This window comes from Paramisgurnus dabryanus, chromosome 12 (assembly GCF_030506205.2).
Source record: "Paramisgurnus dabryanus chromosome 12, PD_genome_1.1, whole genome shotgun sequence".
NCBI classification, from domain to species: Eukaryota; Metazoa; Chordata; class Actinopteri; order Cypriniformes; family Cobitidae; genus Paramisgurnus; species Paramisgurnus dabryanus.
Window position 1 is genome coordinate 19,158,315 of NC_133348.1, and position 27,048 is coordinate 19,185,362.

The 27,048-nt window shown below is 35.6% G+C and overlaps 3 protein-coding genes across 3 annotated transcripts; all 3 read left to right on the plus strand.

Annotated features, from left to right (window-relative positions):
* The first annotated feature begins 180 nt into the window (after positions 1-180).
* Positions 181-5,141, plus strand: LOC135738887 (cytochrome P450 2J4-like). The gene is made up of 9 exons (XM_065257064.2): positions 181-439; positions 1,879-2,038; positions 2,160-2,309; positions 2,398-2,555; positions 2,703-2,879; positions 3,008-3,149; positions 3,257-3,444; positions 3,513-3,654; positions 3,893-5,141. The coding sequence occupies exons 1-9, from the start codon at positions 182-184 to the stop codon at positions 4,066-4,068; spliced, it is 1,551 nt and encodes a 516-aa protein (XP_065113136.1). The 5' UTR covers position 181; the 3' UTR covers positions 4,069-5,141.
* A 128-nt stretch (positions 5,142-5,269) lies between these two features.
* cyp2ad6 (cytochrome P450, family 2, subfamily AD, polypeptide 6) lies at positions 5,270-11,790 on the plus strand. Its single transcript, XM_065257065.2, has 9 exons — positions 5,270-5,773; positions 5,934-6,096; positions 7,213-7,362; positions 7,544-7,704; positions 7,866-8,042; positions 8,248-8,389; positions 8,656-8,840; positions 9,874-10,015; positions 10,604-11,790. Exons 1-9 carry the CDS (start codon positions 5,591-5,593, stop codon positions 10,777-10,779), a joined length of 1,479 nt encoding a protein of 492 aa, XP_065113137.1. The 5' UTR covers positions 5,270-5,590; the 3' UTR covers positions 10,780-11,790.
* A 2,929-nt stretch (positions 11,791-14,719) lies between these two features.
* cyp2n13 (cytochrome P450, family 2, subfamily N, polypeptide 13) lies at positions 14,720-21,630 on the plus strand. The gene is made up of 9 exons (XM_065257066.2): positions 14,720-15,060; positions 15,586-15,748; positions 16,757-16,909; positions 17,318-17,478; positions 17,664-17,840; positions 18,003-18,144; positions 19,330-19,517; positions 19,844-19,985; positions 20,376-21,630. The coding sequence occupies exons 1-9, from the start codon at positions 14,869-14,871 to the stop codon at positions 20,549-20,551; spliced, it is 1,494 nt and encodes a 497-aa protein (XP_065113138.1). The 5' UTR covers positions 14,720-14,868; the 3' UTR covers positions 20,552-21,630.
* Positions 21,631-27,048: the final 5,418 nt, after the last annotated feature.

Below are 27,048 nucleotides of genomic sequence, written 5' to 3' on the forward strand. Positions count from 1 at the left end.
TTTTTCACCTTTGGATATGCTAATACTGTAAATAGTGCGGAAAGCACAGTGAAAGTAATATGTTACTGTGTTGTTTTGTCATAATCTAGGGTAGGGAACGATAAATTATAAATGTTTGCAACAAAAGGGGTCTCCCCTCCACCCTCTGGAATTTGGAATGGCTTAATGTCTCTTCACTCCAATGTTCACATTTCCCAGTCCAGAACAAATACTCGGTCTGTACACTCAAAGACAATTCTGTCATCGCTTTAACATCATGATCCTAAACTTCATATACAACATCCTTGATTTTAAGAGCTGGATGATTTTGATATTTGTTTTATTGATTCTGTATGATGTTTTTAAAAATAAGAATCCATCTAATTTCCCCCCGGGACCCTGGTCTTTACCATTTCTGGGAACTATTTTTACTGAGATGGATTTTAAGACCATGGATAAGGTAAGAGTACATTTTATAGTTTGCTGATTTGCTTGCCAGATCATTTACATTTCATTTCACTTTTTTAATGACTTCCAAATAAGAGAGCATTTAACATTTTGTCAATGAGCTAACAATTACAAGTGTGTATATATACAAAGCCATGTTTACAAGTAGTATTAGTTGAAGTTATAAAACATCTCGGTTACGACTATTACCTTGTTCCCTGAACGAGACTCTAAGTCATAAAATTACATTCTGGGGAACGCCACCAGCTTTCGCACAACTGTATAATTTGTGAAACTAGTCTGATTCATGAATGCAGTGGATACCGGAAGGCATAAAAGAAAAGTGAAAACAGTGCATGTCAACTTTAAAAAAAAGTAAAGCAAGCGCTACAGGCAGAAGAGTCTATGGCAATGAGATGCAGCATATCTCCAAGAACAGAGGTTACAGTAGTTACCAAGACATTACATTTCGAGGGAACTCAACGCTGTGTCATGAAATTACATTTTGGGGAATGAATGCCCACTAGGCCATACGGATTGTGTCTGTCCAATACCTTGGTCTGTGGTGTAGAATAGCTTTAATTCTGCCTGGAGTGAACTCCAGACATGATGGATAAGCAGATGTGCTTGATGGTCACCTACCCTCTTCAGAGAGCTGATGGTCAAAAGAAATTGTAGTTTAAGAGACAGATGTTTATCTGTACTCGATTCAATAGGCTCAAATGGTGCCAAAGTAATCCCTTCTAAAACCACAGTAAGGTCCCATGCCAGAACTCTTACTTGAGTAGGAGCCCTCATCCTCAACCATGCAGAAAATGAACAACTGAGGGATGACTCCCTAAAGATTCAAGGTGATGTGCTTGTGTTAACACAGGAAGAAAATGGTCTTTTCCATGATTTAATAAAAGGCTAACCCGACATCAACAGCTCGAGTGACAACCTCCATTAATTTCTCATATCTGCGTGTGAATGATTGTCTATCTTTGTGTACTCCTCAGAGCTGGAGCATTGCATAGGACACCCGGTCGGGGTGAAAGAAACCGCAGTGCTTTCAAACCCATCCCGGGAGCATAGAACTAGACAGCAAGGGCTGAGAAAGGGCCATAGCCATCTCAAACACCCCAGCTAGCTCCATTTACGATCCCCAAGATGTAAGTCGCTGTGCTTTCTCGGCAGACGCGAGTCCCGAACCATATGGAAAGCTAATATTGCCATCTTTATTAAATTAAGCTGCCTGGGAGTAGAGCGACTCCAGCACACTCGAGATGTTATTTATCGTCACCTAAAAGACGGACAAGTATCACAAATTATTCAGATGCGCGAACGCTGGTGGCATTCCCCAAAATTTAATTTTATGACCCAGCATTGAGTTGCCTCAAAAGAAAACTGAGTTTATAAAAAAGCTTTATGTTTTAATATTTATTATATGTTAAATTATATTATGAATTTCAGTTGATTGACGTCTATGGGAATGTATTCGGTTTGAGAGTGGGCAGTCAGAAACTGGTAGTCATTTCTGGTTATAAACTGGTAAAGGAGGCCCTGATTGAACATGATGGCTTTGTTGACCGTCCAGCTGTTCCCATATTTCACAAAATAAATAAGGGAATTGGTAAGTACATTGATTAAACCTATGCGTTAAAGATGCCAAATTTAAGTTTAAGTCCCAAAATTGATTCTCTAATACAGTATGTTTGTTATCAAAACACACTGTATATGTATGTGTCATATAGGCATGACTATGAGCAACGGATATCGGTGGCACATGCATAGGAAGTTTGCTCTCTTTCATGTGAGGAACTTTGGAGATGGAAAAAAAAACCTTGAGCTTAGGATCCTGCAAGAGTGTGTTTACCTTTGTGATGCCTTTAAGTCAGAAAAGGGTATGACTTACAATTTAATTCTAACAGTCTACCTATCCGATATAAAAAACGAACAGTTTTAACATCATCTTTTTTTTCCCTTTGACAGAACCATTCAATCCCCAGGTCACATTAAACAGCGCTATCTCAAATATCATTGCCTGCTTGGTGTTTGGAAAACGCTTCGACTATCATGATGACAATTACCAAAACATTCTCCGCCTTGACACTGAATGTGTTCAGCTAGCTGGCTTAACTAGGACACAGGTACTGGTTCATGATGACAACCCCAGAAAACATTTGCGAAAAATGACCCTTTATACAGTTACTTCCAGAGACTTCTTTAACATAGAAGGTCTTTTGCATTTAACTCTGTAGTCTGTATCCATCACCAATTTTGCTATTTGTTTTCAGTTGTACAATGTGTGTCCTTGGCTTTTTGAATACATACCTGGCCCTCACCAAAAATTGTTTGCCAACTATAAGAAGATCACAGAGTTTATGAGTGGAGAGATTAAAAAACACAGAGAGGACTGGGACCCTTTAAACCCTCGTGACTTTATAGACAGCTACCTGGCAGAGATGGAGAAGGTCAATAAAGTTACATTTCTTTAATTATGCTTTTAAAACATCATGTTTGAAAGTTATACAAGCTGGCTAAACTTATTGTCAATGTACTTTCATTCCATTCGAAGCTTATTGATTCCCACTTTTAACAGAGAAAGAGTGACCCTGAAGCTGGCTTTAATATGGAAAGTTTAGTGGTGTCTTGCCTTGACCTGGTTGAAGCTGGGACAGAGACGGCAACAACAACATTACGCTGGGGTTTGCTCTTTATGATAAAGTTTCCAGAAATACAGAGTGAGTAGGCTTAAAATATATTTTTATCCAACTTCTTTTTCAGTCAGGTGTAATATATCAATGTTTAAATGTTTAAATGTGACAAGCTATGTTGTATTGTCATTCAGTAAAGGTCCAAGAAGAGATAGATCGAGTCATTGGCCAGATTCGTCAACCCAGCTTGGCTGACAAGGTTAACATGCCTTACACTATAGCTGTTGTCAATGAGATACAGAGATTTGGTAATGCTGTGCCACAGGGATTCCCGAAACTAGCTGCTAAAGACACTATGATAGGAAAATACTTCATTCCAAAGGTAAATATTTCTATTCTATTCTATTCCTGGAAAAGTTATTGCATTATCATTTTCTGGGTTTTTGTTAGGGCACTGCCATTACAACAAATCTGTCTTCAGTTCTGAATGATCCAAATGAATGGGAAACACCCCAGACCTTTAACCCTCAACACTTTCTGAATGATAAAGGCCAGTTTCGAAAGAGAGATGCCTTTATACCATTTTCAGCAGGTAATATTTTCTGAATATATATTACCACATGATATGATTTTTAAAATGGTATATGCTTACATATAATGATGACAGCAATTTATTGGATTAAAACATTTTTCCCATAAACAGTAACATCCCAGCTGATTTCTGGTTTTAGCAAAGCTCACATGAAGTTTAGAAAAAATCTTAATATCCTGCTCACACAATGTTACAATGTCACATAATGTTTAAGTTTGTTTGATTGATTTGCTCACAGGTAAGAGATCATGTGTGGGAGAACAGCTGGCTCGTATGGAGCTTTTTCTGTTCTTCACCTGCATACTGCAGCGGTTTACCGTCTCTAAATGTCCTGGAGAGGAGCCCACTTTGGAAGGAGAGATATGGTTCACATACGCTCCTTCTCCCTTCCGCATTTGTGTGACCTCACGTTAGACTTTTGCATTAGGAAAAGCATCTCTAATAAAAAAGATTATTAATAGTAAAAAGTCAAGAAAGGAACTTGATGTATGTAATTCTAGGAGCGTTTATTTGATCAGCAAATTTGTGTGTTTTGTGTAGCCTTATTTTTATTTTATTTTTGGGGCCAAATGGTTAGAGAGTCAGGCTTGTAACCCCAGAGTTTCCGGTTCGAGTCCTATGGCCGACATGTTGAGACTGAGTGAGGTGCCCTTAAGCAAGGCACCTGTCCCCCATTGCTGTAGTGAAAACTGCCCACTCTCTGCTGTGTGTGTTTTAAAGACTTGCAGTGCATGTGTTCATTACTTACTGGATGGGTTAATGCTGAGGTCACATTCCAAGTATAGGTTACCATATCATTAGGTCATTATGTCACTTTTACTTAATTACTTTTTATGTTTTTATTTTTCATTAAATTATGAATTTGACTTAATAAAATAATGCAACCACAATAAAATCCTCATTACATTCTATAACACAGTCAACTGTAACTGTGACGAAAAGTGAGATGATGGATCTGCAAATATGCAAAATAATAATAATAATAATAAAGCACAAAACTAACTTTGTTATTATTTGCTTGGTCATAAACACATTAGAAACCAAGTAAGTGAATGTTTTATAGTACAGTGTTTTTACAGTGGGTACAATGGGACTCATTCCTGAGCAACAGCTGAGGTATTTAACATGCTGGGGCCCCAGACCTCTGGGATCTCTTTTTCACTGAAGCACTTGTTTACTTTGTGCAGAGACTGTACAGAATCCTAATAAGTAGTTTTTTGTTTGTTTCTTTCTTAGTTTCTTGTTTATAAGAAAATATCATTACAGACTGATTCTTTGCCTACTTTTGTTTTATTCAATAAACACATTTATGAATTGAAAACAATGTAATAATTTCATGCAATGGTAAATAAATGTTCAGTTTCACCTAAAAAGTTAATAATCTGAAAGATTTCAAGCAGGACTGCAGGAATAACAGGAAGAGGCCAATGCAAGGGTGCCTTTTACCCCTCATCCATTGACAAACTTATTCATACATAACAAAGGGTCTTGTACTGTAGAACTTCCAAAAGCGTTTACAGTATATTTGTATCATATCACATGCTATGCTGTTTTGCAACGAGACACCACATCTTAATGTTTATCTAAGACTCCACAAATATTCATATGCGGCATTTGTCTGTGTCTGAATATGAAGTGTGGCTTATCTCATCTGTGTCTTCAGCCGTGCCAATCGTCATTATGTATTACTAGTTCTGGAATTTAGGAGTTTACACAAAGTTCACACAAACTGTTCATCATTATATAACAGGATTTCGAAACAGCTCCCGGCTGCACTGGTGCCCCCGAACTATTAAGATTCAGGTCAACTCCCTCCTCCCAGATAAAACATCTACATCATGCAATTCAATACCACACACCCCTTTCACAAGAAAAGTCTGGCTGTTTGCAGGACTTTCAGTTAATTACAAAGATCCTTCTGGCCAGAGATTTAACAATGATTTTACATTCCTTACTCGAGTGCTTGGATTTCAAAACTAGCTTGTTTTTGATTAGTTTATTCCTGTTGCTTATAATTATAATTAAAAGTAAAAATCCAGCAAACTTTCCACCTGGACCTTGGGCACTACCCATCTTAGGAAATGTCTTCACTGATGTTAACTATAATACTGTGGACCAGGTGAGACACTTTAATATGACATATAATGAGATTACAATATATAAATAATGATGAGATGATATTAACCATTGTAGTATTAAGTTACAAGATATATTATAAGCATTAATATTTATTTGCATCATGTGCTAAACAGTGATTTTTAACTGTTTATACTTTTCAGCTGGTTGAGAAGTATGGAAATATCTTTAGCCTGAGAAAGGGAAGTGTTAAACTAGTCCATGTGTCTGGATATAAAATGGTGAAGGAGGTTTTGATCACTCAAGGTGAAAACTTCCTCGACCGTCCTGTTTCTCCTCTATTTGATTCACTGTATAAAGGCAGAGGTATGTATGTGTATTATTCACTACTATACACTGACCAGCCACAGCATTAAAACATTAAAACACAAACAAATATTATGGCACCATTGAGACTTGGGTGCCCATGACCCAGATGGTGATCCAACGGTTGCCCTTCCTTGCACCACTTTCGCTAGGTACCAACTATTGGAAGCCTTGGCATTTTGGAGATGCTCTGCCACAGTCATGTAGCATCACTAGCCCTTGTCACTTAGATGTTTGATTGGCCATCTTCCCTATTATTGTAATGAAACAATCAATGTTTTTCACTTTACCTGTCAGTGGTTTTAATGTTGTGGCTGATCAGTGTATAGAGATTTAAATGACTATAGTTACTAGATTGTTCAATATTAATAAGCAGATCGGTATTAGAAGAGCTCAGATGCAAAAACTACTAAACACCACCTCCATCAAAAATGGGATAATGATATTGATCAACTGCTCTATCGGTGTATTATACATTCATCAAATACTTTCACTTTAAATACACTTAATGTCGGCCTCAGGCCATTCAGAAATACCACTTTGTTGGCAGAATCAGTTAAAGCCACAATTTCTTTTGGAAAAGTCCTCTAAGTGCATGGAAAAAATTTAATAAACGACGGCAAGCGTACATTACAATGCAAAAAAAAATCATGTTTACAGGATGCTTACTGACTATATTAGGATATTGCAGACTTTTTGAATCTTTTACATTGATTCAAAATGGACAGTGAAAAGTGCCTTGACTTTTTTACAAAAGGAGATTTTTGTATTAGAGGGATTTGCAGCAAAAGACAGTCAAATTTGTTAAATAACAATAAAATGATTAAAGAGACATTTGGGAAAGTAAGACATTTCAGTTACTGACTAATAACCTTTTCATTGCCATTAAAGTGAAATTAATAAACCTAAACATAAGATAAAAAATGCTCATTTACAAAAACAAAACAAAAAATCTGGTGCACTTAAAATGTTTTGCATCTAAGCTTTTAATATTTAACAAAGAAAACAAACAAAAGCATTTGTTTATACATTATACATATTTCAATGACTTTGCAACACTGGCCTAAACACTACATTACTTTCTTTCCATTTGATTTTACCTCATAAATGAGATAGGAATATCCTTTAACAATGGCTACTCATGGAGGAAGCAACAACAGTTTGCTATGACTCATCTGAAAAACTTTGGAGAAGGGAGAAAAACTCTGGAAGAACAAATTCAACGGGAGTGCTACTTCCTATGCGGAGCCTTCAAAGAAGAGCACGGTAAAAACCTCAAAAGAAAGAAGCTACATTACCTGTACAGGCCACAAATCTAACATACAAAACCACACCAAACTTATTTAACATACAGAATGGTGAATTGCAAAGTCATTTGCCAATATATTAACAAAAACTAGGTCACTGATATGCTTTGTTTTGTTCATGTCTTTACTTTGTAAAACAGGCCACCCGTTTGACCCTCTTGTCAAAATCAACAATGCAGTGGCCAATGTTATCGGCGGTCTAGTGTATGGTCACCGATATGAGTACGATGATGTTGATTTCCAAAAACGCCTACGAAAGAGCGCAGAGTCTGTGTTTCTTGGAGGATCGGTTTGGTTCCAGGTAGAGTTTGTACATTGCCTGATGACAATACAGCTAAACACGCAATATCTTTATTTTTTTACAAACCCACTGTAACATTGGGTACACAGTTGAATTAATATGGAAAAGCTGCTAAAATGGGGTAACATTTTGATATCACCATGGTTTTTATTCTTTTCAAGATGTATGAGACCTTCCCAAGTATAATGAAGTGGTTGCCAGGACCTCATCAAACAATGATCTCCAACTATCAAGATTTAGCAAGGTTCCTAAAAGAGAAGATTGAGGAACACAGACCAGACTTGGACAGCGATAATCCTAAAGATTTTATTGATACCTATCTCTCAGAAATAGAAAAGGTAGAAAACACGTTGATATATTTATATCTATTTCATCATGTGTAAATACACTGGAATTGTTTAACAAGAGAAGATCCACTCGATCCACCAAGTTTGACAAGTGATATAAGATTCAAAATTATTGAATATTAAACAAAATTTTTAATTATTGAGAAAGACTTGCCAATTAAGTAATTCTGTTCATCTTTATATTTTATTGTGTCAGCGTAAGAATGACATGAAGGCAGGATTTGATATTAGCTGTCTGGTATGGAACACAGTTGATCTGTTTGAAGGTGGAACAGAAACAACAACCAACACTCTGCGATGGGCTTTGCTTTTCCTTATCAAGTACTCTGACATTCAAGGTATGAGGTATAATTATTTTGGTATCACTTTATTTTAATGGACTGGCTGATATCTGCTAACACTTCATTCTGATGAAAAAACATGACTTATTAATGTAGGCATAAACAGCATAAAGGTTGTGGGTTCAATCCCAGGCACACACTAATTGAAAATCGTATTCCTTGTAATGCACTTTAGATAGAGTTTGCCAAATGTGTTTATTTTAAATGTGCATATATTTACATCAACTTCAATTCTTCTTGAACAAAACTGTTCCCTCAAACAGAGAAGGTCCGTGCGGAGATAGACCAGGTGATTGGGTCCCGTCTACCTTCTTTGGCAGATAGGGCAAACATGCATTATACCAACGCATTTATCCATGAGGTGTTAAGGAAAGCAAACCTTGTGCCAATCAATATGACCAGACTTACAAAACAGGACACAACTGTGGACGGCTACTTTATACCAAAGGTAAAAATATCAGCACTTTTGGAACAGCACTTGTCCAATCAAATTGTAACAAATCGTGGCATTCACCCTTAAAAATAAAGGTGCTAGAAAGATTTCTGCTATTGCAGACTCTATTGGTTCTCCAAAGAACCTTTCAATAAAAGAATCTTAAAGTCCCCCTGTAGTCGATTTTTTATCACTCATCTTTAATCATCATAATAGCATATAAAAGTTTTTCTTGCGACAGTAATTTTTCATGCTTTAAAACAGCTTACACCCTTGCCTTATTTGGTATACGAAGATAAATGAATATGCAAAATAGCCCTGCCTCTACTGAAATGCACAGCACTCTTTCGCACCACCTCGGACCATAGATATATATGTAAACAGCTGCTACATTCTGCAGTTTCTGCAGACACTTAATTGCGAAGTCCGGTTTTACACAATGCATGTGTGAACTGCGCATTTGCAGCACTATTTTTTTAACGCTGATGTTGCAAGCATTTGCACTGCACGTGTGAGCATCATAGAAACAGTTCTGATGCAGAAGTTTCAGTGCCTAGTCTATGCAGCATCCATACGTATAATATCTATGGCTTGAACTACTGATCCACTCATTCAAATGTGTTGATGGGATAGGTTACATGTTAATAACCGCAGTTAAGAGACTGTCTTTAAAAAAACTCCAAATGTATGTAGAAAATACTTCGCAATGGTGTTGAATGATGAATTTGCACAGGGTTAGTCTTGAAACACATTAAAACACCACATAAACATATAAACAACAACAACAACAACAAAAAATGGATTTTCACCACAGGGGGACTTTAAAAGAACCATTTTTTTTAACCTTTTATAGAGAATTTTCCACTACAAAGAATATTTTGTGCAAGTGCAACAGAAATGTTCTGTGGATGTTAAAGGTTCTTTATGGAATCATACAGTCCGACAAAAATTTTTTTTAGGAACCTTTATTTTTAATAAAGTTTTGAATGAAACAATGTGCACATTTTTAACCTCACTAATATTAATTACTTTTTTGTGCTGAATCCAGGGGGCTATACTGGTCACTAATCTGATGTCAGTGCTTTATGATAAACATGAATGGGAAACACCAGACACCTTCAACCCTGGACACTTTCTAGACTCTGAGGGCCAGTTTCGTAGGAGAAACGCTTTCTTTGCCTTTTCAGCAGGTATAATTAAATCAAATTACATCTCAGGACTTTTCAATGGGACAGTACACCAAAAAGTACACCCTTTGTACCTAAGAAGCGTAATCCCTATTCACACGGGATTAGTATCACCTGGTGACATCTAATGATTTGTAATAATTGTGGAGGTTGTCTGTAATCTTAACTCATGCGAATCGGAATCGCAAATGACCTACCATATTTCACTGAAAACAGAGGTTCTGTTATAACATTATACCGTACGAATCAGCACCTCTGTAATTTGGCCAAAGTTTTGCGGATTTGTATATCATATTTCAAGGCTTTTGTTACCTGTGTGCATTATATTTCGTTTTTCTCTGTTCTGTACCTCGCGCTCTGCAGCTGAGAAGAGCCACATCCCTTCGCTTCTTATGGCTTTCCTTGTGAAACTTAAGGGATTTGTTATAAATTTCTGCTTTTAAACTTCTATTCAATTTCAGTCTCTCCTCGTCTATGTTTGATGATTAATGTGAATGTGCAGAACTGTGGCAAATCACATTTAAAACTTTCAAAAAAACTTTTAATGGTTTCTTTACATGTTAAGCTCCTTCTTTTGGGATTCCTCTGCAGGTAAAAGGCAGTGTCCAGGTGAGTACTTAGCTCACATGGAGATGTTTATCTTCCTCACCATCCTTCTGCAGACCTTCACCTTCAGTCCTCCACCTGGTGAGGAGCCCAGTTTGAAGAGCATAGTGGGCTTCACACAAGCACCACTTCCATACAAGCTCTGTGCTCATCCGAGGTGAATGACATTGACTCCAGCGTCCACAGGAACTTAAAGTTTTTGCAGCATAATGAGTTTTTGTAAAAACACAAGAATTGACAGAAGTTGCAAATCCTCGAAAAATTTATGTCTGGCAAACTGAAAGAAGTGCGACCCCAAGAAAACAACCTTAACTTAATAATCCACAGGTAGGCGGCACATTAGGATTACCAACACATGAATGTATTCTCATTTTATAGTACCTTTTATATTTGCACATGCATACAGTGGTACCTACAAAGTGAAGAATACTTTATAAACGAATAAGCATAACTATAAGCAATGGCTTAAGTTCATAATATGTATATTTTTGTATCTAACATCAATGTATACAGCAAAGAATTAAATATAAAAAAAATCACTTTTAGTTATTTGAGTTCATTTTAATCTGACAAGTAGGCCTAATCAGATGACGACATTAAGAAACTACATATGTTTCTTGCCACAAACTTCTTAGGTCTTTTATCGAAGTAACACACTTCTTATACAAAATCTTTATCATCCTTTCTCTCCAACACATTTTCCACTTTTTATTGTCTAGTTTGTATACTCACAATACCAAATATTATATAACACACAGCAATCTGTCAGGATGACAAACAATAGACAAAGCATTTCACTTTGTATGTATGTGACCAATGAAAAGACTTTGATTTTGTCCTGCTTTGTGTTTTGTAATTTTTCAAAATAAAATAAAGCTTTTTTTTTTCTTTAACCTAGAGTGGACATATTTATCGACCTGCAGTCTACATAAACTATTAAGATAGGACTTTATTATGCACTACTGTCTGCAAGGGTCAACCGTAGTTAATAATGAACTTGAATAATGTAAGCATAACTTAAAGCTGTTTCTCACACATGCTGCAGACAATCACATCTCTTATAAAATTTCAAAACAAAAAGTCCAAAATATTTATTTAGCTCACATCCACTTGCATAGATTCTGTATTGAAAACACTATTCTGTATACACTATAAAAAATGTTTTACCTCAATTCATATGTATAATTAACTTTGAGTCATTTTAATAAATTTTTTTTAATTTTGACTAGAGTTGTTGTAACTGATAAAATAAAGTTGAATTAGCTTATTTTATAAGTTACCACAACTCATCCCTCTTCATGTCTGGTAGTAAGCCCTGTCCAGAAAACCTCCCATAATGCTGTGATATTGTTCACATCGTAAAGAAATCTAAAACTCTTAACACCAGCTGGACATGAAGAGTTTATCGAGATCTCAGAGAAAAATTATTTCATGCTTGGCCCACTTCTGTATATTTGCCAGAGTTCAGCAGCGTTTATCTGACTTAAACAACAAGCTTGCACCTTTCACCTACACTGAGAGAGTTTGAACTCCGCCAAAAGAGCTTTGAGTTTCACGTACTGTACTCAGGACTGCTGCTTTGTCATGCTAGTCTGTGCAAATTAAGATAAGTGAACTCAGGGCTGCCCACAGATACCTTTGGTCCAAAATGAAAAACAGAAGGGTTTAGATTACATGAATTAACTGTTATTAAATATAACACAAGATTATGTGGAAAAAAATAACTATAAAGGCTGGATGTTTAATTTACAGAAAATGTGTATACTGTTACAATTATCCCCCTTACTGCTCATCTGAACTGTTAATCTGAAAACATCTGATTTGACCAAAACCTTATACTAAGCAACAAATGCATTTCCCAATCTACCTACTATAGCAGATAAGGCAAACATGGATTATGCCAACTCGTTCATCTATGAGGTGTTAAGGAAAGCAAACCTTCAATATGACCTGACTTTCAAAACACTTAAACCTGACTTAAACTCCTGTAGGACCACTGTCATGAAGAGTTTAGCTCCAACCCTAAACCAACACACCTGAGGAAGCTAATTAAAGTCTATAGGACCATATACATAGATTTTTCATTATTAGAAGCTGTTGATATTAACCGTGATATGCAAGTCGTCCACCATATAGAAATGGTCCAAGGCTATTTGTAATACAGTGTTGCCAAGTCTGCGGTTTCCCACAGAATTTGATAACTTTAAAACTATTGACACTATTGATTGTATTTCCAGCAGGTTAAATGTGGAAGGATTTTGGGTAACACTTTACTTGAAGGGGTATGCATAAGACTGAAATGGCACCATCATAATCATGACATGCCACTTTTGTGCACATTTATGACAACTGTCATTAATTGTCATTTGTTTTATTATGTCATTTTTAATTCAAAGATGACATTGTTTGAGATGTCTTTGTTATGACAACTTGACATAAACCAATACATCATAAATCTGTCATAAACATGACATAGCAGAATAATTATCAAACTTAAGAAACTACCTAGCTTTATGACTGTCATTAAACTGTCATTAAACTGTCATTAAATGTTAATACTCTGTCAAATAGTTTTATAACAGCATCATGAATATTTTTCTTGACGTCAACTACAGCAATACAAATTGAACTTGTCAGGAAGATGTCAATAAGTGTTAATACTATGTCAACATGTCAACCTTAACAAAATGCAACAGACACGTCTGACATACAAGAAAAACCTAACAAAACCATTTAATTAATTAATTGTTTTCTGTTTTCCATTGATATGGACTAAACGCTGTTTGACTGTACACATTGTTGTACTGTTTACATTTAATTTTAGGTAAATCGGTCTCCAAATGCAATAAAATATAATTTTATCAATTGTATTTATTATTATTATTATTATTATAAATATTATTATTATTGGATGATTGATTTTAATTCTTAAACACCTGGAGGAAACATAAAAAATAAACATTATGAACTGAAGAATATTCATGACGCTGTTATAAAACTATATAACAGAGTATTAACACCTTATGATATTTTAATTACAAATTCCATTTGTATTACTGGTAAAGATTGGTCAGTTATGTTGTTTTGGTATTGTCAAGTTGTCATGACAAGTTATGATGTATTGGTTAATGTCAAGTTGTCATAACAATGACATATCACACAATGCCATATTTGCATTAAAAATTACATAATTGAACGAAAGACATTTAATGACAGTTGTTATAAACGTGTATAAAATATCCTTCATGTTTATAGGATCACGTGTCATGTCATGATTATAAAGGTGTTGTTTCAATCTTATGAACACCCCTTCAAGTAAAGTGTTATCGGATTTTGTCCATCGGCTGTCAATATTAAGGTCATACTATTTTATTATGAAAGTTTTGGAATTTTGGTAGAGGTCATAGGTTTTTTGTTACGCAAATCTGGCAACCCTGCCAATGTTCAAAGAAACCTAAAGTTTGGAAACTTTGTTTCAAAGATTGAACAGCAAATTGAAAATATTACAGACGTTGCAAAGCCTGTACACATTTCTGTGTGGCACACTATCATAAAAACCCACAACGTGACCCACATAAGAATGAAACCAGCTAAATTGAATCAGCATGCAGGTAGGCTGCACATTAGCATGACCAGCACATTAATGTATTCTGCGAATATGTAATATAACTCCAAAAGTGAACCTTTTACATTTGAAAATGCATACAGTGGTATCTTACCTACAAAGTAGTGTAGTTTAAAAGCATACTTTATTATTCAATAAGCATAAGCATAAGCATATAAAGCAATGCCTAGACCAATAAAAAGACTTTGATATTAACTTTGTCTGTTCCATCATTTTTTAAAATATGAAACCTTTTCCTTTACCTATATTGGATATATCATTCAACCTGCGGTTTATTACATTAACTATTATAATAGGACTAAGTATCAACAGGCTAAGGGTCAACCATAGTAAAAAATAAACTTAATTTCTTAACTCCAAAAGTCCAGCTTGTATCTCACACATGCTGCAGACAAACACTACATCTATAAAAGATGACTTATAAATGTCATTACTGTTCCTAAATATTTAGCTACCCACACAGCAGATGTAATCTAATCCATCAGGAGTCTTACGTAACTCAGCCTGTTCTTATTTTTCTGTGGCTATTCAGACAGCTGTAAGGGGTGTGACATACAGGACAAAGGCTGCCTGTTTAACATACACTACGTTTCTACCAACCTTCCATTTTCCTTTTCTGTCCGTCATGGCGTTAACTGCAATTTACGATATTCTTGATTTGAAAGGACTTTTGCTCCTTGTGGTTGTTTTTCTTGTGGTGGCAGACTATTTAAAGCACAGAAACCCACCTAACTATCCACCCAGTCCATTCTCTCTTCCACTGCTGGGAAATATCTTTAACATTGACTCCAAAAGCCCACACATATACCTGACAAAGGTGAGTAAACAACATTGCTGTTGCTTGGTTAATAGCATGGAAAAAATCTATTTACAGCAAAATGATAATGAGCTCAACAATAAGAGACAACTGACTTTGCATTGTGTTCCCAATTCCTATATCAGGAGACTTATGATTTAACAGTAAATGTCATTGTTTGTACTGACACAAATGTACATTCAAGTTGTGCAAACAAGCCACAGCATCATAAAAAAAGCTCTAAAAAGCTCTAAATGAATGTAGAATAGATACTTACTCATTTACATGGTAAACATATGTGCAGTATAATGTCTCATAGTGTATGATTAGGTGTCCAGCTAAATGTTGTGGTAGCATTGCAAAAGGTTGTGTTTAATTCCAGAGAACACAAATATATGCTGTACCTTGAATGCACTTTGGATAAAGGCATCTGCAAAATACATGAATACCTTACAACTTGCTGCCTAAAACCTTAACCAGTCATATAATGTGCATTTGCTTCTGCCACAAACCTCACACCCTGATTTTGTGTTTGTCTCCTCACAGCTTGGCCATGCTTACAATAATATCTTTAGTCTGCGATTTGGAAGAGACAGAGTGGTGTGTATCACTGGTTATAAAATGATAAAGGAAGCCCTGGTGACTCAAGCTCAAAACTTTGTGGATCGACCCTACAGTCCATTGCAGGATAGAGTGTGCTCTGGCAACGGTGGGTTAAATGCTCGAATATGACCTGCGTTTAAATATGTTAAGGTCTGAAAGACTTACATTCTTGGAAATAAAGGTTTCGAAAAAGTTTTTTTATTACACTGAAGTTTTTTAAATGGTCCCTAGCTGTCACTGGGATGGTACCCTTTGAAAAATTACATCTAAAGAGTTCATATTAGTACCTTGGGTACATATTGGTACCAAACAGTGCATTTAAGTACCTTAATGGGAAAGTTCAGCCAAAAATAAAAATAATGTTATTAATGACTCACCCTCATGTCGTTCCAAACTTGTAAGACCTCCATTTATCTTCGGAACACAGTTTAGGTTAAGATGTTTTATATTTAGTCTGAGATCTTGTTGACCCTTCATTGAAAATCTACATAAGGTATACTGTCCATGTCCAGAAAGGTAATAAAAACATCATCAAAGTAGTCCATGTGACATCCGTGGATCAGTTAGAACGTGTTGAAGCATCGAAAATTCATTTTGGTCCAAAAATAACAAAAATCCCAACTTTATTCAGCAGTGTCTCCTCTTCCGCGTCTGTTGTGAAGCACATGTGCTAGACAAAAGTCACGTGACTGCAGTGACGCGGATGACTTGTTATCCTCAGACATGTTTGCAAAGTTTTTCTTTCAAACTTACAGCGTGCGTCTCCCTCAGACTATAAACGAAGCCCAGGCGGACAAAAAACAACAACAACAAAAAAAAAAACAGATGGGCAGGGGCGCACCAGATAACATGTCAGCCACGTCGTACCTCATCTGTACTTTCATTTTCATTTTTGGGTAAACTATCCCTTTAAAAATACATATTAGTACATATAGGTACATATGGGAACCAAATGCATATATATGTTCCTAAATGGTACATATTAGGATGTTTTTAAAAAGGGTACTGCCCCAGTGACAGCTTGGGACCACTTTTTTGAATCTTTTTATTGTATTAAACTGTGAATAATCCTTTCTTGAACAGTAATATTTGGAGTAAACTCTGTTTTCTACAGCTGGAATCTTCTTCAGTAATGGTGAGATGTGGAAGAAGCAACGACGTTTTACTCTGTCAACCCTGAGAAACTTTGGACTGGGAAAGAAAACCATGGAGGTGGCCATCTGTGAAGAGTGCAGCTTCCTACTGGATGAGATGGACAGACAAAAGGGTAAATAATGGAATATAGTGAGAATGCTTATTATTGTGAATACAACTTAAGGGGATAGTTTAGTGAAAAAATAAAACTCTTTTCATCATTTACTCCAAACCTGTATGAATTTTTGTTCTGCTGAGCACAAAGAAAGATATTTTGAAGAATGTTTGTAACCAAGCATATCTGGGGCACTATTCACTTACATAGTATAATTTTTTCCTACAGTGGAAATCAGTGGTGCCCCAGACTTGCTTGTTTACAAACAATCTTCAAAATATCTTCCTTTGTGTTTAGCGGAACAAAGAAATTCATAGAGGTTTGGAACAACTTCAGGGTGAGTAAATGATGACAGAATTTTCGTTTTCGGGTGAATTATCCAATTAAAGTTTTAAATAATTAACAGACTTCGTTTTTCCTTTTCAGGAGCTGCTTTAAACCCAACTATTTTGTTAAATAATGCTGTTTCCAATATCATCTGTCAAATGGTGTTCGGCCAGAGATTTGATTATACCGACCACCGATTCAAGATTATGCTGAAATATATTGCTAAAAGTATTCAACTAGAAGGATCCATATGGGCACAGGTAAAGGATGCAATACAAAATATAATTGAGGATAAAGTCATTCTTGTTTATTTGTTATATCAATTGCACTGATGTAAATTTTTTTTATTAATGTGACTAAACATAGAAGAAAGTCATTTAGGAAAAACTGACCATTGCAGCAGTAGACTAGACATGCAAGTTATTTGAACAATTTGTTTTTTTAGCTCTACGAAGCATTTCCAGCTATTATGAAGCATCTTCCAGGTCCGCACAATGAAATATTCAGTAACTACAAATTACTGTGTGATTTCATAAGAGAGGCTGTTGACAAACATAAAGCTGACCTGAACCCATCAGAGCCACGTGACTACATCGACAGCTTCCTTATCGAGGCGATGGGGGTAACACAATTATTAAAATGATCAAAAAACTATAAACTGCAAATCTGCTTTAACTTACATTTGTTTATGTAATGTTGAATAGTCTCACATGAAGATGTTTCCTAAAACAATTTTTTCATATCTTACAAGTAGCCTATTTATCTTTTGTCTATCCCTGAGCAGAAACCACACGATTCAACAGATGGTTTTGATGAACAGAATCTGGTTATGTGTGTTCTGGATCTGTTTTTGGCTGGGACTGAAACTACATCCACCACATTATGCTGGGGTCTCATTTATCTCATCACCAACCCAGATGTACAGGGTGAACCATACACACATCAAATCATTACACATTTTATGTAAACTCTAAGTGCTGGGTTATTTTAGCCCAGCATTGGTTAAAATTGGTTAAATTACAACCAAACGGACTCGGTTTGTCAATTTTTGACCCAACACTGGGTTGAACATATACTTTTTAAGTCTTTAAAATAAAGGTGCTACACAATGTCATTTTTGGCTGAATGGTTCCATAAAGAACCTTTAACATAAAAACTGTTCTGTTTAAAAAAATAAGTGATTTTAGACCATAGACGGTTTCATTAGACACATACACATTGACACGGTTACGCGCCTCAACCGAAGTGAATTTCCGGTCTGTTTTTATTTATCATCTGGCTAGTGGCTAACCCAGGGGTCTCCAACGTGGTGCCCACACAGAGTCTGTGAGGTGCCTGCCAAAGCACATTCTATTAAGTCTTAATTGTAATATTTATTTATTACACATTCTTTATGTTAGGTTTAAGTTAATGCTTGGTTTACGTATGTTAACAATACAATACTAAAGCAAATCAACAAATGAAATCAATAAAGTAAAACAAAAAGGTTTTGAGTAGACTATATCAAAATGTAGCCCTCCAGATGGTTTTATCCATTGTGGTAACCGTTGCCCACAAAAAGTTTGGAGACACCTCGGCTAAACTGATCTCTGAAACAAATACCTTGTGGAAAATAAAATGTTTGGGTTTGCTAAAGACGAATGGAGATGATGAGCATAGATCACAATTGTGCAGAGAGGTTTTGCAGCCAGGCAAGAATTCAAGTACCTGTAATCACCAGTGTTAAATTAACACTGCTGGTGTTTATATGAGTACCACCAGCATATATACACCAGCATTGTATGCATTTATATTATACAGTAACATTAGCTCAGTCTAATAGTTGATTCTCATTAGATATGAATGAAGAAAATTATTTGTCCTTTTTTTCCATATCAGAAATAAACTGCTGTAAAATCGTTATTGATTCTATGTGAAAGTCTACTGGAAGTTGCATTCAGTCAACAAAAGCTGTTTGTTATGTTGTTGCTGCCGAAACCGTCTATGAAAAGAAAGAAATGGTTATTTTAAGAGCTTTTGACTGAATGGTTCTTTCGAGAACCAAACATTTATTTTTAAGGGTGAAATAAATACGTGACTGACATTGCGATATATGTTGGTGTTATTTGTAGAGAAGGTCCATGAAGAGATAGACAGAGTGATTGGACACACACGGTTACCAAGTGTAGCTGACAGAGCCAACATGCCTTACACTGATGCTGTTATCCATGAGATCCAAAGATTAGGAGACATTGTACCACTGAATGGCTTGCGGAAGGCAGATAAAGACACAAACCTCGGAAATTGTTTAATTCCAAAGGTGAGTTACATAATTCATTTATTCCTGTCCTTCTTATCGTAGAACAAAGCTTACCATGGCTGACTGAATAAACAAATATGGATCAACTACAGAAATACACTATTAAAAAATCTTTACCACAATGCCAATAGTTTTGTTTCTCTAAGGAACATTTTAAGTGAAAAACTATTATTTGACATGGACCCCTTTGTTAGGATTGTAGCTTCTATGACTTCATTTGTAACTGCTACTGTAGACCGAAAAGAACAATGTGGCTTTTGAAACACAGCCCTTCCTGACACAGCATGGCAGAATTAGTCTAACTTTTACTGTTTTTTTTTCACCAGGGAACAGCATTGTTACCCATACTGCACTCTGTTCTCTTTGATGAGAGTGAATGGGAGACACCCTACAAGTTCAACCCTGGACACTTTTTAGATAAAGAGGGCAAGTTTGTGAGACGAGAGGCATTCATGCCTTTTTCTGCAGGTAAGTTGATAGCAGAAATGCAAATTATTAGAAATAAAGAACTTATTAACTGGTTAGTTCACCTAAAAATAAAACTCCTGCATTGATTCCCCCTCATAATATTTAAATCTCAACTCTTTTTTTTCCACAAAATTAAAGTGAAGTCTGTCTGTGCTATAGCATTCTGTGAGGTTTTGAGTCACATGAAAAGTTACATGATTCTACAGATTAGAAGTTACATGATGGTAAAAAAATAACAAAACATACATTTTTGGGTGAACCATTCAGTGAAATTTGGATGATTTTAAGTAAAATATCACCCGACTTGTACAGTCTGTGGATTAGATGTACAATAATGTATATTTACAATAAGATGTAATAACATTGATTCCCTATCTCACTTCCTCTTAGGAAAGAGGGTCTGTCTTGGGGAGCAGCTTGCTAGAATGGAACTTTTCCTGTTTTTAGTGAGTCTGATTCGAAAATTTCGATTTACTACAGTGGAGGGTGAGAAACTCAATTTCGATGGAGTTGTAGGACTTACACGCACCCCTCACCCATTTAAGATCCATGCAACAGTGCGTTGAACATGTCATATTCACTAAAACACATACACATACATTGTTTTCTCCACTTATTATGGATATCATACAGCATTAACATTCAGTTTAATTTTCATTTATTCAGTTTTTTTTAAGAGAATTATTCACATAATAAAACAAACAATAAATAAAACCACTAAAGGTAAATGTAAAAGCAAACTACTGTATAAATAGCTTCAGAGGTTGTTTGCCTGTCATATGTTTTCTGTGATAAACCATGAAAAAATGTACTGAAGTAAAACCTAACAGCAAATGCATATTTTAAATTAATGCATGTTGTATGTTCTGTTTTATAAGTTTAAGAATGCAAATGTTAAACATATCGTTTTGAAACTGCTTAAGACAGTGGTCTACAACATGGTGCCCGCGGGCTCACAAAAAAGTTGGAGACCCCTGACTTAAGATATACTGCATACCTCTTGTATTACTGCATTAAACAATTATAAACCACCAACAATTTAGCTATATTAGAAATGATTGTTTGGTTTTGATGATTGATTTGAATGTAGGCAAAAGTTTAGATGTATTTGTTTTATTTTTTGAATTGCTGCCACAGTAAAACAGGTGCATTTTTAAGTCATTAAAAAACATGAGAGCTTTAACACCTTAGCATTCCTATAAACACCTAAAAAGGACACAAATTGTACCTGCTGTGTTAATGTTACCTTAAAAGAGTTTACATCATTCGAATCACAAGAATGTTTAGCTTGTGTTTTTGGGTTGTCGTCATGGATTTTTATGTCAAATAATGCAGTTATCCTCCCAAAAAATATGCTTATATTACAACATGTTCTGCTGTTGAGTTAATCTTTTTTTCAAGTTAGGGTGCCTGCATTTCAGTTTTTTTCTTTAAAAACTAGTACTTTGAAGTGATCATCATAATCGGTACAATAAAGTTTATTAACTCTTTATCCGCCATTGACGAGATATCTCGTCATTTAAGAGAAATCATTTGCATAAAAAAGTGTTTCTGATGAGTTTTTATGGTTATTTGTAACACCGCACTTAACCAATTTACAAAAAACAAAAGCAAAAATGTATTTAATAATTTTACACTGCATTTATGTTTTGATAATCGTTCTGAATCTGATCTATAATGAAATGTCTTTAAAAAAATGCAATTATTTCAGCTTTTTTTGCTAAAAAAAATTTCTTTGTGAAGAAAAATACCCATATTTAGGAGTTTATAAGCAGAGAAAAAAATATAGATAGGATGAAACGGTTTTTCCTGTTTTGTTTGTTTGTTTATTGTTTGAAAGCAGAGGGTCTGTTCTTTCATTTGATATATTTTTATATTATTATTATTATTTTTGGAAACTTTTGTGAAAAATCACAAAAAAAGCAGACTGGCAGCGAATGAGTTAATATTATTAACTGAATATTCAGTGAAACTCCTCAAAACATGAAATTTGATTTTTAAACACAGAATATAAACATACACACATTTAATGTTTAAGAAGTCATTGACACAGTACAGAAATCTAAAAATCTAAACACCAGCTGGACGAAGTGTTCAGCGAGAAAAACTATTTCAGGGTGTGCCTGTTTTTGTAAAGCTGCTGGAGTTCAGCAGCTCAGCTGCCTCTGTTTGAAACAGCCAGCTTGCACCTCTCACCTACCCTGAGAGATTCAACTCTGCCAAAGGACCTTAGGACTATGCTGCTTCGTCATGCTACTCTGTGAAAATTAAAAATAGCAGGATGGGTTTAGATTACATTAATAAATAGCTATTTATAGTTAGTCTTTTTGTGATTTATGGATTTGTGTGAAAATATAACCTTGATATATTTAAATACTGACTGAGCAAGAGCAAGACCACCCCAAAGGTTGAATTGAATAATTGAAAACAAACTTTGATGCTCCATATGAGACTTCAGCCTGGATTTTATAGACAGGATCACAAATGACAACTAAATGTTAAGCATATGTAAGAATATTAATTAGTTTTATTGTAAATGCTCCTGAGCTAAATCTATGTTGTAATAGTGTCCTCATGTGGTTTGGTTGTGAGCTGCAGACAGAAATGCTTGGTTTGACATAAGATGATGTAATACTGGGGAATGCACGCTGTTGATGCCTTATGTCTGCAGAAAAACACCCCTGAGAGGATGCTTCACTTTATTAATCAGTAAACAGATTTGCATCCATCATTAGTCTTTGTTGGTTCTTTCTGTGTGGGAAGGCTCATGAGTTCAGCAATAATTGAGGGCAGCACTTGAATTGAATCAAGTCTTATGGGGGTCCCCACCATGACAAAGCAGCAAACCCAAAATGATAAGACATTACTACCTTTAAACAAAACATTTCATTGTTGTAGCTTTTTTTCTTTTTTTTATTAAGTTTGACTAGATAGGACTTTCATGTGGTTGGAATGGATTATTTAACAAGATGAGTGCAAGTTAGCCTACATTATTATAGGTAGGGCAAGTTGCTTTCTTTATTAGTCACTTAGTAGACTATTCAACCATTTTAATCAAAACATCTGCTTCATTCAGCAAAATCTGTATATATTATTTGAACTGACACCAGCTTATGAGGCAAGTGATAAGAAAGACATTACAGAGGTTACGCTGAGGCTTCACTTCATAGAGATCATTATATTCAACGTTTTTGATCACAGTGTAATTACTTTTGTTTGGATAACCTGTATTGCAGTGTATCATGTAGCTGTCCATCAATGTAAATGATATGCAAAGTAGTTAAACCAAAAAGTGCACGATTAATAAGGTTACTGGCTTCTTAAGTAGGGAGTCGAATCTGAATCGCTGAAACGATTTGTCATATAGTTTGAATCTTCTGCCTGTCTCTATCTACATAGATACGAACACTTTGCATAATAATCTCTGCCTACAGTCTTGCCCGGGAGAAACAAAAACTGCCCAAAGACACTTCAGCTAGTTAGTGTGTTGAGAAGACGCTGTGTTTTCAGCTGTAAAGGCAAGTTTGTGTTGTTTTTACTAACAAAGGACAAAGATATGAAGTGGTTAAAGAGCACCTATTATGGGATACACGTTTTTAAACATACTTTTGTGTGTAAGTGTGCATTAGTACATGCTAACGATATTCAAAAAGTACATACCTCAAAGAAAACGATGACGCGAGTTATCGTCTCTAACGTTCGAGGACTACAAAAAACACTCGGATTGTAGGCAACAGTTTACTTCCTGGGATTAGTGACGTAGATAAGACCAACATTATCATAGTTCAGCCCTCTCTGCTTTGCTTGGGTACGCCCTCAAAGACGAGGGTGGGGAGCGCGGAGTCAGAAGAGAGCTAAAATGGCGGAGGTTGGGAGTCCCTGCTTTGACTCTGTTTGCAAACTCTTGTTTCATCGTTTAAGCGATTAAATCTCTCGAGTAGACGCTGTCTCTTTAGATGCGAGGGAAAAATAGCACTTTATGGACTTCCACAGAGGACATCATGTTTAATACGGTTCCGGAAAAATCCAGTCAGAAGTTGTTCACGGAGTTTTCACAATAACTGCTTCTCATGAACCGAAGCTGGATTTGCGCGACGTCTCCTCTTGAAAGTTGGATTACTGTGCACTTCTGGATCACAGGCTGTAAGTATTCACGTTCATTATTTGCCTTTTACTGTACATTACGTAACCGGTAACCGGAGATTAACATAATGTGCGTGTAGAGCTAAGCTTGCAAGCTAATTGTTTTGTGTTGTAATACTGTATTTCATAAACAACGTACCATATTTACACACGTGTATGTTGAATTATGCAGACTATCGTTTCTTTTATCGATGTTGGTTTAGACATGGTTACAAACTTGCTTAGTTGCTAAGCTAAATACAAATTCAAATGCCAGCTAAACTGTTACCATTAAAATTTGTTCTCATGATCAAACTCAAGAAACTCTAAGTACAGATGATTTGTTTAAAGTTATATGTATTTTACTGTTGTATTTACTTGAAGCTTGAAAATATGTATTTTTGACTGAATACATGTTTGTTTTATTTGTCTATATCCTAGATTCGCAGCTGGACACATCCTTCTACACTGTATGCAAACATGCAACATCATAACACACAGTACAAGGAGTCAAACTGGCATATGAGGAGCAAAGGTGTGTAACACATATTATGTATTTACCTAGTGAAACCACTACCAGTCTTAAATGTATAACTGATGATGACAAAGTTTTTTTTCTCTGCATAATAATAGGAACCCAGGCAGTAGCATCGTTTCACAATGTTTCCATCACCATCATCAGTGGATGCCTTTGCCGTCCGTAGCCTGAGATTTCAGATTTGCAGCAAAAAAAATTTGATTTTCTCATTTATTGGAATGCTGTGCAGGTATTTAAGTATTTTAGTAACTGTGTTAAATAAAGTAGTATTTACTTTTACAATAAATTAATTGCTTGTTTATATTTTACAGGTATTTGTACCTTGCAGCCATCCATTACAATGTCACCAAGCCGTAACAAAAGCAGGAGAGGGAAAGTACAAGGCTATGTTCCCAAAACACACAAGTGACATACCGTAAGCAGTAATGTTTTATTTCAAATACATTCATAATTAAAAACGTAATGTATGAAGCAGGGAAATAAATTATCAAAACAAAAGATTTATTGACTGCAATATTTCTACAGTTATGTGGAGGATGTGATCAGGCTTGTGTTTGATGAGGTATTTGAAGATAAGCTGAAGGAAACCCCGATTCCAATGGACCTGGCATCACAGTTTGAGAGACCTTCAAAGGAGGACGTGATTGCATGCCATCTTCAGTGCAGGGGTCGTCGAAAGCCAAAATTGTGACCGATCTGATCAGGAAGCTCCAAGCGTATCTGGAGAACAACACACGACAGGATGATAACCTTATAGTGTCGTCTTAAATATCACCAGCTGACAAAGCTTTGATATGCCATTTATCTGAATAGATAGCTGTAAGAAATGAATTGAACAATTTTTGAAACAAGAGCACAATATGGTTACTAAAGTATGTTTATTTGTATATTGTTTAACATTTAAATATATATTTGTAATAAATAAATAAAAACTTTTGACTGACTATTATATTTTCTTTAAAGTTACATCTTTTGTTCTTTTGGGTACTTTGTCACTATAATGATACTTTAGTGTTATTGGTTTAAAAATGTAATAAAACTTACTCTAGTCCTGCACCTCAAAGGCTTATAGTCGGTACAATAAATGTTCTGTGTGTAGGGATTTAGACAATTTGTGCAAAACCTGGATGATGAATCACGCAGGTAAGAGGCCCTGGAACATGTTGCATTCTCCTTAAAACCTAATAAGTAAAAACATAGCACTTATAAGTAAGCAGTCTTTCATAAAAAAGTTTACCATAGTGAAATAATGTAGAACATTCATTTCAATTAATACTTTCTTTGTGCTACATTTGGTGTTTCCATATAGTTTGCACAGTGATATAGTATGTAAGCAGTCTTTTATAATACAGTTTACTATAGTAAAATAATGTTAACAAATGAAATAGTTTTATAATCATTTCAACAAATACTTTCTATGTGCTACATTTGGTGTTTCCATATAGTTTGCACAGTAATATAGTATGTAAGCAGGCTTTTATAATAAAGTTTACTATAGTAAAATAATGTTAATAAGTGAAATAGTTTTATAATTATTTCAAAAAATACTTTCTATGTGCTACATTTGGTGTTTCCATATAGTTTGCAAAGTAATGTAGTACGTTATAATTACCTTTTGGATGTCTTTGCAACACATTTTCGTCTTCGTTTAGCATTCTGGCAGAGCTAAGGACACCTAAAAAAGTTAAATCCAATCGCGTTCATTGACGGAGATCGTTTATATCGTAACGGCCGTCTGAACTCTCTGGATCGAGCTGAAGTGGTAAGGCAGTACAGACACCATCGTTTATAGAGAAATATAGCGCTTGTTTACGTTGCCTGTGACTCTCAGTCAGAACCGGAAAACCCACGCGTAGTCAGGGGCGTAACCTTTCAAACACACGCCGAACCCAGTTGACCAATAACAGTTGAGTAGTCATCTGACCAATCCGAATACACTAGACATTTTGGGAGGCAGAGACAGGAACTAAACCGAGCGTTTTCCAGACTGGCAGAAATCGGTGAGGTATGTAAGCAATTTATAAGACTCACAGTGCATTAGTTCAAGTTTTAATAACATGTATGTACTATGGGATATTACAATAAGGTGCTAACGTGCTAATTTATTAGCATAATTGGTGCTCTTTAAAACTACTTTTTCAAGGAGGGATTTACTAAACGTTTGGCTGTGAAGAATCAGTGGTTAAAATTACTTTTTCAAGGAGGGATTAACTAAACATTTGGCAATGAAAGATGGTTCAGTATCCACTTTATTTGGGACAACATGCGTCTCCTAACCACAACCTGTAAGAATGATTATTACATAATGGGCCCTATTTTAACGATCTGAAACGCAAGTGCGAAGTGCAATGCGCAAGTGACTTTGTGGGCGGATCTTGGGCGCTGTTGCTATTTTCCCGGCGG